Source organism: Rhodamnia argentea, chromosome 4 (genome assembly GCF_020921035.1).
Source record: "Rhodamnia argentea isolate NSW1041297 chromosome 4, ASM2092103v1, whole genome shotgun sequence".
Classification (NCBI taxonomy): domain Eukaryota; kingdom Viridiplantae; phylum Streptophyta; class Magnoliopsida; order Myrtales; family Myrtaceae; genus Rhodamnia; species Rhodamnia argentea.
The window spans coordinates 17,907,474-17,922,393 of NC_063153.1; the positions used below are offsets into that span (position 1 = coordinate 17,907,474).

The window sequence follows — 14,920 nt, forward strand, 5'->3', positions numbered from 1 at the left end:
ATTTTAGGCTAAGTTTGTTTTTGCGAAAAATTAATAGTTTATAATCCCAAAAATAATTTAATTATATCATTTGAAATAATTAATCAATAAAAAATATTTTCAATATTGATAATAATCTACCTTTAAATATTTTCCTGGACGATGAAAATAATTTTTATCTATTCATTTTTGTAAGCTATATGAATGCGCACTTTTTAAGAAAAGATTTTGTTTTCTCGCGAAATAGGTATACCCTTGATATTTTTATTTATTATTTTTGCGGAATAGGTGTACCCTTGATATGAAAACCTTACAAATTGACAAATGAACCTTTGTGAGGCTTGCTGTGTCATTGTCATGTCACGACCTGTGGGCAGAGTCGACAAAAATGATTTGACTAGTAAAAGGAGAAGGCTCCACCAAGTGAGGAGTAAGAGTGGAGAGGTGCTTCAATGAATTTCTTTTCTTCTTTGATTCCCTAGAACCATACAACTTCATCGAAATGTGATTTCCACTGCATTATGCTTTCCTTAATTTTTGCCCACACGATTGATGATATGGCGTGTGCCACGTCAACCAGAAAAAAAGTATGTGGACAAGATGCGAGCAGAGCACACGTGCATGGAATTTTTGTCAACGTGATGATACTCCAGAAGGGTCAAGTGAAGGCAGTCAAAGGGAGGGTTGGGTCGTCCATGGGGAATGGACGAGCGAGGGACTGCATCTGCATCTGCATCTGCATCATTGTAGAAACAGCCTTTGACGCGCAAGTCTAAAATTAGAAGGTGGTGGCCGCTGACAAACCACCAACCCCTAATTTGGACACAGCCACAACAGTTGTCAGTTAAGTTAGTTGCTCATGTTTGTTAGCTCGCCCGGCGTTTTGTTGCCTTGGCTCTTCCTTTCCTTCATTCATCAAGGGCCAACCTCAACACGCTCTCCTGCTAATGCTCTTCATTGTACATTGAATGTCCGGGGAGTAGTAGATAAAAGCAGTGTGAGGAGCAGGCTCTGGAGATATCTCTGCATCAGAAGAGAAGCATTTGGAAGGAAGAAGGAAGAATAGCAGGTGCTTCCGATATGGCGAGAAGGAACAGCAACAACGGAGAACGCAAGAGAGAGGAGAACGTGGCGGTGGCCATAGACAAGGACAAAGCGAGCCAGCACGCCCTCAAATGGACGGTCGATCACCTCCTCTCCCGCGGCCAAGCTTTAACTCTCCTCCACATCAAAACCGGAGCTTCCTCCATCCCCACTCCAAGTAACCGCCCTCCCTGATCCATCTCTCTTCTTCATCTCCTGCTTTTTCTTTGGTTTTTGAAATATAATGGAACGCGCGTGCAGTGGGCAGCCATGTCGCCATCTCCGACGTGAACGATGAAGTGGCGAGAACGTACAGGCAACAAGGTGAGAGCCAAGCCAAGGAAATGTTCCTTCCCTTCCGTTGCTTTTGTACTCGAAAGGAGGTAAGTCGGAACACTCCTGGATGGTTCGTCATAGCGTTTGCATCTGTGATTTCGAGCTTTTCGCGTGCTAAAGCAAATGTTATGGTGACATTAGATACGATGCAACGAGCTCATTGTGGAGGACACAGACATCGCTAAGGGCATAGTGGACTTCGTCAATGCAACTCCCCTCGATATTCTGGTGCTTGGAGCTCCCTCTAAAAGTGGCCTCTTCAGGTTTCTCTTGATACAACAAGACCTCCCTATGAATTTTATCTCTTCCTCACTAGCACGAGACTGCAAGTTCTAACACTTTATTGTCTATTTATTCTTCAATTCTTATACAACAATAGCATTTCAAATTAAAAGACCGTGGTACAGGTTCACTAATGTCTTTGAAACTATTTAAAGATCGTCACTTCAAAAATTTCATATTTCGACCAAGAAATGTATTTTCTTGTCTCGGTGAATATCAGGAACTATATCATCTGTATATGTTAAAATTTGTTTAGTTCACGAATAATAGGGTGATATTAAAATCAGAACAGATCAAGCTTTTAAACCTAAACTATATATGCTTATATTTACATAGGCGAATCTTGATTAAGCATAATGCATAGGGTGTGTAATGTGTATGTGTATGTAATGTGCTGTTGAGGGTGCATATGCCAGATAGCTAACCTTTGGAAGCTTTATTGACTGAAGATTCAAGACCTCAGATGTTCCGACCAGCGTGTGTAAAGCAGTGCCAGACTTTTGTACTGTGTATGTCATCTCCAAAGGAAAGATATCGTCTGTGAAATCCGCCACCTCTGCGCCGCCATCCAAGCCTCCACAACCTGCTAACATGTCCAACAATCCAAACGAGGGTCGTCCCATGCATAATCAAATCCCGAAAGGTCCTTTCCATCAACACCATGAAACCACAACTCTGATCTTACCTTTTCAACAATTACTAACCAAGACCATTTCTAATTTTTCTATTTGCAGCCGCTGAGAGGACTCCCGTCATGCCTCGGAATCCTCAGAATGATATAGAAATCAAGTACGTTCTCTTCTAGCCACCTGACATATTCATTGGCCTATTCCATGCTCAAGGCACCAATGGATTTAAAAATCGAGACATATTTATGAACGAAATACAGTGCAGGGAATCAAAAAACCAGTCACAGGGACACTAATTACTTGTGAGAACAAGAGTCTTCCATCACCACCCTGATGGGCAGAAAAACAGTGCTTTAATGGGGAAGACTAACTGATTGAGAACTGAAACAGGTCGCCATTCACCAGAGGAAGAGCTTCAACCAATAAATCATTTGAGTTGTCCTCAACAGATAGCGACATATCCTTCGTAAGCACTGGGAGACCGAGCACTGATCACATGCTTCCTTCCCTCTACGATAACGTGGAACCCGGCAGGCTTTCTTCCACCAGTTCAGACTTTGACAACAATAGTTTTGCCTCATCTTTCTCCGGGAACAAGTCTTTCGATATGACTTTGCAACCACTTGACTTCTCATCCTCTCCGCCAGAGAGCGGAAGAATGTCACTATCAGCACAGAACATGGTACTCTATGACCTCATCTGCCAAAAACATGGTTAACCTCCAAGTCGTCATCTTCAAAACATAGAAAACATTGGCTCAGTTATGCCTTGCATCACATACACAAGTCACTGCTCAATCAAGATCACTTCAATCTTTATTTATTCATGCCTAGAAGGAAGCTGTTTTTATTGAATTTTTATTGTCGATATCCTGCTAAAGCAAAGTGAAGATTCTTCTTGTCCCATTCCATATCTTTATATGAGTTGGGAGTTTCATGATAGTTCAATAAAGAAGTCAACATGGTAGCATCTTGCTTATATCATGTCACCCGCAATGTCATGAATCATCTGACAAGGTAGTGATGAAAGCAGGTACACTCATATAAGTGTTCGAGTCCAGGATTCATACTGAATATCAAATAGTGGTTTTCCTTCTAGCAATGAAGTAGAGTAACATCCCGGATCTTCAGATCCTTACGCTGCTTATTGTAACTAAGATTTCTGATTTATGTCCTAAACTTCTTTTGTTCATAAAGGATCACAAATAACAAAAGCGAATTATAGCAAATGCTTTTAAAATTGTAGGACGATGTGCAAGCAGAGATGAGAAGGCTCAGGCTCGAGCTTCAGCAAACGATTGATATGTACAGTACGGCATGCAAGGAAGCCCTCACAGCAAAACAAAAGGTACCTGCCAGCTAAACCTTGTCTAATTAAAGTGACATCGTATCTCAGATTCTTGGACCCAAGAAGCTCAATGTTGATGCAATGCATGTAGACACAAATGCGAGCCTCTGTATAGATATAAGTATGTGGCATGTCTCACATAACCCGTAGACACAGGAGCACAATGTGGTATTTAGATTTGAGAAAATGATGTTGTGCCTGCAAAGAAGTTTTAATGGCATTTTATCAGGCTAGGGAGCTTCATCGTTGGAAAATGGACGAGGAACAACGGTTAGAAGAGGCAAGACTAGCTGAGGAAGCTGCATTGGCTATTGCAGAAAAGGAGAAAGCAAAGTGTGTGGCAGCGATTCAAGCAGCTGAACAAGCTCAGAGAATTGCAGAGCGAGAAGCGCAAAAGAGAATATTTGCCGAAAAGAAAGCTCTCAAAGAAGCTGAGGAGAGAAAGAAGATTCTAAGTTCAATGGCACAGAATGAAATTAGGTACAGGAAATACACAATTGAGGAGATTGAAGCAGCTACGGAGGATTTTGCAGCGTCCCGTAAGATCGGGGAAGGAGGATATGGACCAGTTTACAAGTGTTACTTAGATCACACACCGGTGGCCATTAAAGTTTTGCGTCCAGATGCGGCACAGGGACAAGCACAGTTTCAGCAAGAGGTTTGCAGTCCCATCTTGACTATTCATACTAGCAGCTAGAAACTCAGTGAGGTTTGATTGTCACAAATTGACATCTACACAGCAATATAGGGAAAACAACCGTTGAACATTATACAAGATTGTAATAAGAATTTTAAGACCATGCTAGGGGTCAGCAGAGGCATAGAAAAACATAACTAAGTTGATATTTGTTTCATGAAATTGCATATAAAACAATCTCCTACATACCTAAAATAATGTCTATAAGGATGACTATATACCTGACGGATATATCTGAAAGGTCTAGAATATAGGAAAGTTTGATTTGAATTCTAGCTCATCATAGAGGGCCAAAACCAGATTTGGTTTCAAGATCTTTAAGTAATATATCATGATCTATTTCACGAAGGCAAGGACTCAAGAATTAATCCTTATATGGGAAAATTCTTAAGGGAAAAAGCGAAAAAGAAATAAAATTTAACCGTAACACACCAGTCTCTATTCAAACCATACATTCATGATCTCATACTGAGGATAAAACAGAAGTTAAAAACGTCTTTCCTGTCTGGGATTCCAGCGTACATAACCACAAAAGTCGTGAATCTTCTAATTCACTCAATGATGACGCAGGTTGAAGTACTAAGCTGCATTCGACATCCAAACATGGTTCTCCTTCTAGGCGCCTGCCCAGAATATGGTTGCTTGGTCTATGAGTATATGGCCAATGGAAGCTTGGATGACCGTCTCTTCCGACGAGGAAACAGCCCAGTACTTCCTTGGCAACATAGATTCAGAATAGCCGCAGAGATTGGCACTGGCCTACTTTTTCTCCACCAAACCAAGCCAGAACCACTTGTGCATCGTGACCTAAAACCTGGCAACATTTTGCTTGATCGTAACTACGTCAGCAAGATTAGCGATGTTGGCTTGGCCAGGCTTGTCCCTCCATCAGTAGCCAATACTGTAACTCAGTATCGCATGACATCAACGGCCGGGACTTTCTGTTACATAGATCCAGAATACCAACAAACTGGAATGCTTGGAATAAAATCTGATATCTACTCACTTGGGATCTTGCTTCTTCAAATAATAACGGCAAAGCCCCCAATGGGTTTGACTCATCTTGTGGAACGGGCTATTGAGAAAGGGAACTTCGCAGAGACGCTTGATCCAGCAATTCCTGATTGGCCAGTTGAACAGGCGTTATCATTCGCAAAGTTATCTCTTAAGTGTGCAGAATTGAGAAGAAAGGACAGACCTGATCTAGGTACCGTAGTTTTACCTGAACTTAATAGACTGAGAGCACTGGCTGAGGATGCCATGCCCAGCATCACACAATCAAGCGGTTCAGGAGCATCATCAAGCAGCAGTCATATTTCAAGCACAAGTCAGGTGAGAAGATGTACATTGTATTTATTCTGATTACAACATGAGGTTTTAATTTATGTTCAGCTATAATTTCCCATTCCATTCATTTTGATTGAATGATGGCTAAGGCTTTGACGTTGATATCATCCCATATTTCTTAAGGATTTGATGACAGAAACCCAGCTGACAGAGTCTGTATGTCAGAGCTCAAGTACATCATCCTTCACAGGAAGAATAAGTAAGTTCTCAGCAAACTTCTGCAACAACATTCCTTAACGTCATCCAAGAGACAAATCTGAACTGGATATTGTTTTATTTCATGATAGGAGACTGAAGTTTCTTGGAGTATGTCGAAACCAATGCAAGGGTTCAATTTGAAGACCACCTAAATCATGTGAAGCTGGCTTGTCGGTTAAGTTGTAGTAGCACCAAATTTGTACTACCACAGTCTGAAGAGACCAGACTACATTCCCTGGCCTCTTACTGTGAGTTGTATTGACTAGAAAATAAGTCCTGTTAGTCCAAAGTGTTAGAAAGCCAAAAGCGCTTATCTATCCAAACACAATTATACAGTGTAGAAAACAACAAATAATATCAAACTTAGCATCTATGGTTGTCAGTCAGGAGGTTCTCCAAATGCTCCTCACAACAAAGTGACATTGGCAACAAGATGCTTGCTTATTGCATAACTCCTATTAAAGGAGATAATACATAAGAGACAATGCCAACAAGGTACTTAGTAAATTTTGCATCAAATAAATACCTATGAGACAATGCCAACAAAGTACTTATCACAGATTTTCCTATTAGTAGAAATCCTAGGGCTGGATTAGGAATTATCAAGGGAAATTACATTTATACAAAACAACCTCTTGATAACTGCAAGCAATATCTACAAACCCTACACTCTCAGAAAACGAATGCCCAGCAACTTAAGAGACACTGACAACAAAGTACACATTTAGTATCATAGAGCAAGCTACCTATATAACGCTTTGAAATTCTTTAAAAATTGCAGAACCATCACTAGTGCATCATCTAAAACTTTGATTGTTCCATACAAATGTCGTTTGCAATCTTAATGCTCAAATTCTCTCTTACGCGTAGGTTGGGCTTGGGCCAAAACAGAAAACAAGGGAATTTATAGGACCACGAGAGATTCGAACATGTACCATGTAAACTTATGTAATCTACTGCCCATTGATGTAAAACTTAAGCTGTTAGATGGGAGCGGGGTTTGATGTTTTGATTCTCTACTAATTCTCATGGCTGCACCAAATTAGAATCCTCAGTTGACTGATCAAATATACATACATCTACTGATGTATCTTCATCAACTAGAATAAAAAGGTAGAAACCAAGGTGCTTGTACGAATATTTCATTCTTTGACTTAGAGAAAGGCTTCCTGAGTTGTGGATTGGGTAGAAAAATGAAACGCTAGCAGGCTTACTGACCACAGAAATGTCTGCAGACTTAATTTCCACAATTCTGTATTTGTCAGAACCCCGAGGCATTGCCGCTTTTGGCAATTCTTCCACTCAATTCTCCATATGTAAACTTGTTCCCCTTGCCAACTTTCTGCTTTGTCAAAGCATTTTGAACCATTGAGAAACTTGTTCTATCTAAATTGTTTGTGCTCATCAACTCCAAAGTACAAGCCACTCCCACCGATTGGCAGAATGTAACCCTGCAGAGCAGAGGAGTGGTAAGGAGTATGTGTACACCACATGGCATGGCTGCTTATGCAAGCTGCAACTCCATTATATGAACTCACTAGCATTTGAAATTTGACATTGCCACAGAAAGGAAAACCATTTTTATGACCAGCGGCGAAAAAGAGAAAAAAGATCTCCCAGACAACACCCCTTTGACGATCCTCTGAGTAATGTAACTCATAGAAATAAACCATGCAGCTTCCTTTAGCACCTCAAGTCCCCTATACAGCATTACCCTCATAACCAAGCAGCTAGCAGTAGGTGCAACGAGACAGAACACTTGACTTAGCACCCCATACTTCTGGCTGCCCAAAGCTTTCAAGGTGTTAAATATATCACCCTCCATTCATCTCTCAAAGCCATTGCAATGACATATTCATCAACCACAGCTTTTAGCAGCTGAAGTGTGCCAGTACTAAAACTGACTTTTTTCACTCCAAACAAGCTATTAATCTCGCTGGAAAGGGTCAAGTTTGAATGGGCAGCTTTTAGTCATCTTGCCAGTGTAGACAGGATTTGAGATATCCCCAACAATGATTCAACTTTCTTTAAAGTATAACCACTTGCAACAACAACCTCATCCATCCACGTACTACCCGAATTACGCTGCTTCGAAGCAGATTTTTCATTGACGTGCTGGAGATCCAGCATTGGAATCAATTATTTCAGAAGAGTCTGGTTCTTTCCTTTTTCCCACAGCTTCCATCATTTTACTTGCACATGTCAAGCAAACCTATAACAGAGTCCCAACTGCAAACAGTTTCAAATAAGATATCATTGTCCTCTCTTCAGGAAAAAGAGTCAAGCAATTTAAGAATTTCAGATTCCATGGTGCTGCAAACTTTTTTTTTAAGCAAAATAGAACGGGTTAATACCATAAAAAACCCCAAACTAGTACACCTGTGACAAATTTATCCCAAACTATTTTTTTTATCACGAAAAACCCCAAACTGGTATACGTGTGATAAATTTACCCCAAACTATTTTTTTGACCACCAAAAACCCTAAACTAGTTTATTTGTAACAAATTTATCCTAAAATAATTTTTTTAACCACGAAAAACCCCAAACTGGTACACCTATAACAAATTTACCCTCCGTAAAATTGGGTTAATACCACGAAAAATTCCAAATTGATACACCTTCCATCATTTTACTTGCACACGTCAAGCAAACCTATAATAGAGTCCCAACTGCAAACAGTTTCAAATAAGATATCATTGTCCTCTCTTCAGCAAAAACAGTCGACCAATTTAAGAATTTCAGATTCCATGGTGCTGCAAACTTTTTTTTTTAAGCAAAATAGAACTGAAACCACTTTGAGATTCATCAGGGATAAACATCAATGGGAATATTAAGATCATCAGAGCTCATGATTAAGAGAAGCCCTGCTTGCAATTCAGTTAGGGTCTACGCCAGATTGCTCATCAGAGTGCATGCCTTAAACATAGAATGCCAGGCACTTCAGATAGAAGGGAAAATTAATGGGGCACTGAAGTCTCTATACTCGTATACTCTTTCCTATAGTTTCTATGTCATTAGCAGTAGTGACAATTATGGAGGATAGGGCCACTGTACTACAATGATTGTCTAGTTGGCATACTTAACCATTAGACTATTAATCAAAGAGCATCCCAAGATATTGTCAAGGCAACTGGATGAACACCATACACCGCATATGTGAAAAGGTTTATTTTAATTTAGTCCCCAATGACTGCTTTCCTCGAATGACTACTCAGTCGCTAACTACAATCTTCTTTTTTAATGTTCTCTTTTTTCTTGTGGATAAAGACTAGTGCAGTACGTTTTTACATGTTCAGTGAATAGCAAGTCATATCCAGCTAAAACGAAATCACAGGAAGAAGCAGCCCAACGAAATTATTAAGACCAGCAAAGTAGCCCCCACTGGCTGCATCAGTCGAGGGGGATCAATTTGCAGTAATCCACAAGGGCGGCTAGAACTCCTGGGAAATCAATCTTGGTAGTTGTTGGAGGAGGCAGAATTGAGGAGTGAGGGCCGGGATATGAAATGTTGCCTAAAACTTGTCCATCAAAATTTTATCATGAGAAGGGTGCATAAGCCCATGAGAAATATAGATTGCCCATCTTACCTTCCACAAACATCAAATAATCACTTCATAATAGCCCGAATAAATAAAAATCTTACTGACAGATCTTTCCCTTACCTTTCCCATGGTCAAAGACCCAAGATGACGATGCTTCCATTACCAGCACGATGTTGTTAAACACTAATTATGAGCTCTAGTGGTGGAACCTGAATCATAAACTAGAATGTAGTACTTCTCAGCCATGCAAACTTGAGTAGTAGATTAAAGATAAAAAAAAAAGGTAGAATTCTTGGACAGCAATCTTAGGCAGCTAGTTAGTAATTCCAAAAGATATGGTTCCGATCCCTCCTGTATTGTTTTCGCAGATACGCGGTGACAACTTTCCGGTAAGTCCAGGGATTGTTGCTCGGAAACTCCAAAAACGCCTCCGAAGTTGAATGGAAATTGCCTTTGCCAAAAGCTTCAAATACAAATGAGTCTGTCAACACCTGAGGAGAATCGTCCAGGTTCATCTTGTCTAATACAAACCTCAGATTTCTCCCAAGCTTCCTATCCAAGTAGGAATCAACAACGCAACCATAAGTGACGAGATCGGGAACGATGCCGGTGTGTTTCATGTGCTCGAGGCTGAGATGAAGATCCCAGAACAAGGACAACCTCGAAAAAGCGAGGAGGCGGATGTTAAAGGTGGTGACGTCAGGACAGAACCCGGCACGAACCATGTTCAAGAATTCCCTCTGCAAGCTCTTCATCTTAAAATTGGCAGCATAAGAGAGCAACAACAGGTTCCACAGAAGATTGCCGAGGTCTTTCCTACCGAGGCCGACATCCCTCAAGAAGTGTCCTAACCTGTAGAGCTTGCGATCCCTGACATAAGCAAGAGCCACGGCCCTGATTCCTACTTGGCGGGGGAGATGGCGAGAGCGCTTGAGCCAGGAATAAGCATTCTCCATGTCGTCCAAAGAAGCGAAACGGCTGTAATATCGGAGGAAGGCATCGCCGGTGGCGGAATCAACTGGGAAGCCCCGGGACAGCATGAGGCTCAAGGTGTGCTCCATCAAGTGAAGCTGGGCATGATCGGCGAAGCAAGAGATGGCGAGGGAGTGAACCCGGGGAAGCAAGTCAGGAGGAACCGCGGCCGAAGAGAGGTGGTCCAGAATTCGGAGGACCAGGTCGAAACGGCGGGCGGCGCCGCACGCAGAGATTAAGAGGGAAAGAAGGGGAAGGTCGGGGAGGAAAGAAGGGTCGGACGAGAGATGGAGCCAAAGGGGCCATGCTCGATGCAAGAGGCCGTGGGTTGCGTAGCTGAGCAACAGAGCGGAGGACGGGGTGCGATGAGCGGGGTGAGGTGTAGCTGCGAGAGCGACAAAGCGTGGCGGGACTGGCTTCGGAGCGCCAAAGGGGAGCCAAGAAGAAGAAGGAGGAGAAGGAGGGAAGTGGGGGGTGTGCTTGAGCTGAATAACGAATTGGAGACAAGGGGAACGAGGAGTATTCATGGGGAAGAAGATTGAAATGAGGCAGAGACGAATGCGAGCGAAACACCCTTCTCCTTCTTCTCCTTCCTCCATCATCGCTCTGCAAAATCTGTAATCATCCTCGTTTTCTGTTCTGTCGATACCATGATTTTGGAATTTCTGTCTCCTTAAAAATAGTTTAAGCTAGATTTGTCTCCTTCAGTCATCGCTTCCTCTTAATCTTATATTGATCCAAACTCACGTGATCATGTCGTTGGTTATTATCGAGAAAACTCCTAAATTTATTATATTTATATCAATTCGACCGTAAATCTTTTAATTTAATTTTTTTTCTTATCGAAAAGGAACTTCGTTCATTAAGTGTCATAACTAAAACAAAGATGTTCGATATTGAAACATAAAAGATAGTCTTAAACCTTTTTGCCAATTTTGATCGGAAATCACTAATGTACACGCATACAATCCTACATTGCCCTTATTTGGATAATTTTTATAAAAATTTTTTAAAAGAAAATTTGTGAACTTTTTATTATTTTATATTTCTTTCCTTTTTATTTTTTATTTTTTCATTATGGCCGACAAAACTCAACACCAACGTCGTTGGGCGAGGTCGGCCTCGCTAAAGCTAAGCCGGTAAGGCTCGACCTCACCAAAGGTTGGGCTGGTGAGGCTCGAGCCCTCGTGGCCTTCGACCTCGCGGCCTCCGGCAAGGATCTAAATCTTACCCTCCTCAACTTAGCACTAGCGAGGCCGACCTTGCGAGGCCACAATGAAAAAATACAAGATAAAAAGGGAAAAAAAATGATAAAGATACTAATGTGTAACTATATCCCAACCTTAGGCAGGGTCGAAACCGAGTTAAGCTACTCGTGGGTATCTTGAACTTACATCATGACAAGCTGATCTTGAGTTGAGTTCGAGCTATATGAGTATTTTATTGAGTCGAGATCAAGCTCATTTTTACTCAAGAGCCTCGTATGCCTAATCAAACTCATATTGTTTTTTTTTTTTCATTAAAATATTGATAGTTACAAAAGTTGACAATATTTGAGCTTTCAAGATGAAGCCCAAGCTTCTTTATAAATTGATTGCAATTAAGTCAAGTCAAGTCAAGTTCGAGTATCTCAATTTTGTATACAAGTTTTGAGAGAGAAAAGGAGGGAGAGAGACTGACTTGTCAATTAAGTTTGAGTCGAGTTTCGGGCATCAAATATGCAAGTCGAATCGAGCTCGAGCTTCGCACTGTTATGGCTCGATTGCCCACCGATCCACATCGACAGATGCGGCATTAACCAGTTTGGATGACAAATATGTAGAAACTGCGAGAAGATGCAATATCTGGTGAAACTGACTGTTGAGCTGGTGACTCATTCGTTCATGCTATGCTTCATTTGTTTACAAACAACTAAGCTGAATGATAATGTTGATGTGATCAACGGAAGATTGAAGGCACAAAATGCATCACCTACCGACCAACCAATCGACCAACCCCATTTTGACCTGTTAAGAAACAGAGGCTTCCTACCTTGATTGCAAGTTACAGCCCATGGATTTCCCCCCCAACAAAACCATTTGACACCAACTCAATATAAACCCAATTTTCCCTCCTCTCTACCCCCCAAGTTCCAAACCTCCAAAAATCTCTCTCTCTCTCTCTCTCTCTCTCTCTCTCTCTCTCTCGGTGAACATGGCTCGTCTTACCACTTTCATTTATGCAACTCTCCTTGTATCCACACTCGTTACGTTCGCCAACTTTTTGGCATCCCTTTTGTCCATTCAATTACCTTTCTTGCCGACCTCTCTCTATGTCTCTCTTCCTTTCTTCGCTTACTTGCTCCACACTGTTTTCGACTGCGGCGCCAACTTACCCCCGGGCCCTCTGGCCGTCCCGATTTTCGGGAACTGGCTCCAAGTGGGGAATGACCTCAATCACCGCCTTCTAGCCTCCATGTCAAAGACTTATGGCCCCGTTTTCCTACTTAAACTCGGCGTGAAGAACCTAGTTGTGGTGTCCGACCCCGAGCTGACCACACACGTCCTCCATACCCAAGGCGTCGAATTCGGATCCCGCCCTAGAAATGTCGTGTTCGACATTTTCACGGGCAATGGGCAGGACATGGTGTTCACCATCTATGGCGACCATTGGCGCAAAATGCGTCGCATCATGACGCTCCCCTTCTTCACCAGCAAGGTGGTGCACAGCTACAGTGATATGTGGGAACAAGAAATGGACTTGGTTGTCAGCGACCTGACCAGAGATGAGCGAGTGAGAAGCGAAGGGATCGTTATCAGGAAGCGTCTGCAGTTGATGCTCTACAACATCATGTATCGAATGATGTTCGACTCCAAGTTCGAGTCCGTGCAGGATCCGTTGTTCGTTGAAGCCACCAAGTTCAACTCCGAAAGGAGTCGCTTGGCTCAGAGTTTTGACTACAACTACGGGGATTTCATTCCCATGCTCAGACCACTCTTGAAAGGATACTTGAACAAGTGCAGAGACTTGCAGCGCAGGCGCCTCGCATTTTTTAACAACTACTATGTTGAGAGAAGAAGGTTTGCAATCGCAATTCTTAGTTTTCGCGTCGGCTAGGTCATGTGAATTCGATCGTCCATGATTTAATGACCTCAAAGCTAATGTTCTTTGTTCTTAATTGTCAGGAAAATAATGGCTGCGAATGGGGACAAGCACCAGATAAGTTGTGCCATAGATCACATCATAGACGCACAAACAAAGGGCGAAATCAGCGAAGCCAACGTGCTCTACATCGTGGAGAACATAAATGTGGCGGCGATAGAAACAACTCTGTGGTCCATGGAATGGGCCATAGCAGAGCTGGTCAATCATCCGACTGTCCAACGCAAAATCAGGGAGGAGATCTCGGCCGTCCTGAGAGGGAAACCGGTCACAGAATCGAACCTGGACGAGTTACCCTATTTGCAAGCAACAGTGAAGGAAACACTCAGGCTGCACACACCCATACCTCTATTGGTGCCTCACATGAACCTGGAAGAAGCCAAGCTAGGCGGCTACACCATCCCCAAAGAGTCAAAGGTGGTGGTGAATGCATGGTGGTTGGCCAACAACCCTGCATGGTGGAAGAACCCGGAAGACTTCAGGCCAGAGAGGTTCTTGGAAGAGGAAAGTGGGACAGATGCAGTGGCGGGCGGGAAGGTGGATTTCAGGTACTTGCCATTTGGGGTGGGGAGGAGGAGCTGCCCAGGCATCATACTCGCCCTTCCAATATTAGGTCTTGTCGTCGCAAAGTTGGTGTCCAACTTCGAGATGAAAGTCCCCCCGGGAATGGACAAGCTCGACATGAGCGAGAAAGGAGGCCAATTCAGTTTGCATATTGCCAACCATTCTACCGTCGTCTTTGAGCCCATTGCTCCCCTGGAGATTTGATTCCATCACATTAAACCAAATAGCAGCCAACCATTTTGGAACTTGAACAAGCCCTTTCTTTCTTCTTTGTTTTTCGAGTATCTTTGCAGACACTGTACGCAAAGTGAATTTGTGATATGTGTAATTTAAGCACGTCATAATAACAGTGGATATCGTCTCCTCAATGTTGGATTCCTCTTCCATTTCCCTTGCTATATAGCCAGACAGATCATTGTGAGCCGTTTTGGTAGTCCATGTAGAATCCAAGAAGTGATTTGACAGTAAATTGTTCAAAGGGACTGGTAATCCCCGGACCTTTCTCTGAAAGGGACTCGTCAATTTATGATTGACCTCGTCCGCGACTAGCATGTTATACTGCACCTCTGTAATCTGCAGATACAGTTTTCTTTTTTGGTTGGCTACTGGACACAAACCAGAGACTCTAGAATGAAAAAAGAGGATGGGTGAGTAGAGCCAAAAAAACTATATGGTATATAGACCATGTAAATGAAGCTCATTTAACCTGAATTAGGTAAGCCCATCAGTAGCGATGGCGTATGATCGAAACATATTGGTTCACAAGAGAGAAGTAAATAACTTCACAGGAGAGAAAGCCTC

General features: G+C 42.3%; 3 protein-coding genes and 1 long non-coding RNA gene across 5 annotated transcripts; 2 read left to right on the forward strand and 2 right to left on the reverse strand.

Moving 5' to 3' along the window:
* Positions 1-846: 846 nt before the first annotated feature.
* LOC115744643 (U-box domain-containing protein 35) lies at positions 847-6,128 on the forward strand. 2 transcript variants are annotated; one of them, XM_030679921.2, is made up of 11 exons: positions 847-1,240; positions 1,324-1,445; positions 1,540-1,661; positions 2,130-2,323; positions 2,415-2,469; positions 2,700-2,991; positions 3,555-3,656; positions 3,886-4,314; positions 4,924-5,685; positions 5,824-5,899; positions 5,988-6,128. In XM_030679921.2, the coding sequence occupies exons 1-11, from the start codon at positions 1,060-1,062 to the stop codon at positions 5,993-5,995; spliced, it is 2,343 nt and encodes a 780-aa protein (XP_030535781.1). In that variant the 5' UTR covers positions 847-1,059; the 3' UTR covers positions 5,996-6,128. The 2 variants fall into 2 exon arrangements, with proteins under 2 accessions (XP_030535781.1, XP_030535780.1); XM_030679920.2 differs by lacking the exon at positions 5,988-6,128 and having other exon boundaries at positions 5,824-5,943.
* Positions 2,515-5,496, reverse strand: LOC125314796. Its single transcript, XR_007198229.1, has 3 exons — positions 5,360-5,496; positions 4,909-5,294; positions 2,515-2,973 (listed from the first exon to the last, which is right to left on the reverse strand). It is a non-coding gene; the product is annotated as an uncharacterized LOC125314796 (long non-coding RNA).
* A 1,138-nt stretch (positions 6,129-7,266) lies between the features above and the next one.
* Positions 7,267-11,033, reverse strand: LOC115744645 (pentatricopeptide repeat-containing protein At3g42630). Its single transcript, XM_048277137.1, has 2 exons — positions 9,563-11,033; positions 7,267-8,110 (listed from the first exon to the last, which is right to left on the reverse strand). The coding sequence occupies exon 1, from the start codon at positions 11,014-11,016 to the stop codon at positions 9,760-9,762; it is 1,257 nt and encodes a 418-aa protein (XP_048133094.1). The 5' UTR covers positions 11,017-11,033; the 3' UTR covers positions 7,267-8,110; positions 9,563-9,759.
* A 1,502-nt stretch (positions 11,034-12,535) lies between these two features.
* On the forward strand, positions 12,536-14,557 carry LOC115744644 (cytochrome P450 CYP73A100-like). The gene is made up of 2 exons (XM_030679922.2): positions 12,536-13,473; positions 13,579-14,557. The coding sequence occupies exons 1-2, from the start codon at positions 12,608-12,610 to the stop codon at positions 14,321-14,323; spliced, it is 1,611 nt and encodes a 536-aa protein (XP_030535782.1). The 5' UTR covers positions 12,536-12,607; the 3' UTR covers positions 14,324-14,557.
* The last annotated feature ends 363 nt before the right edge of the window (positions 14,558-14,920 follow it).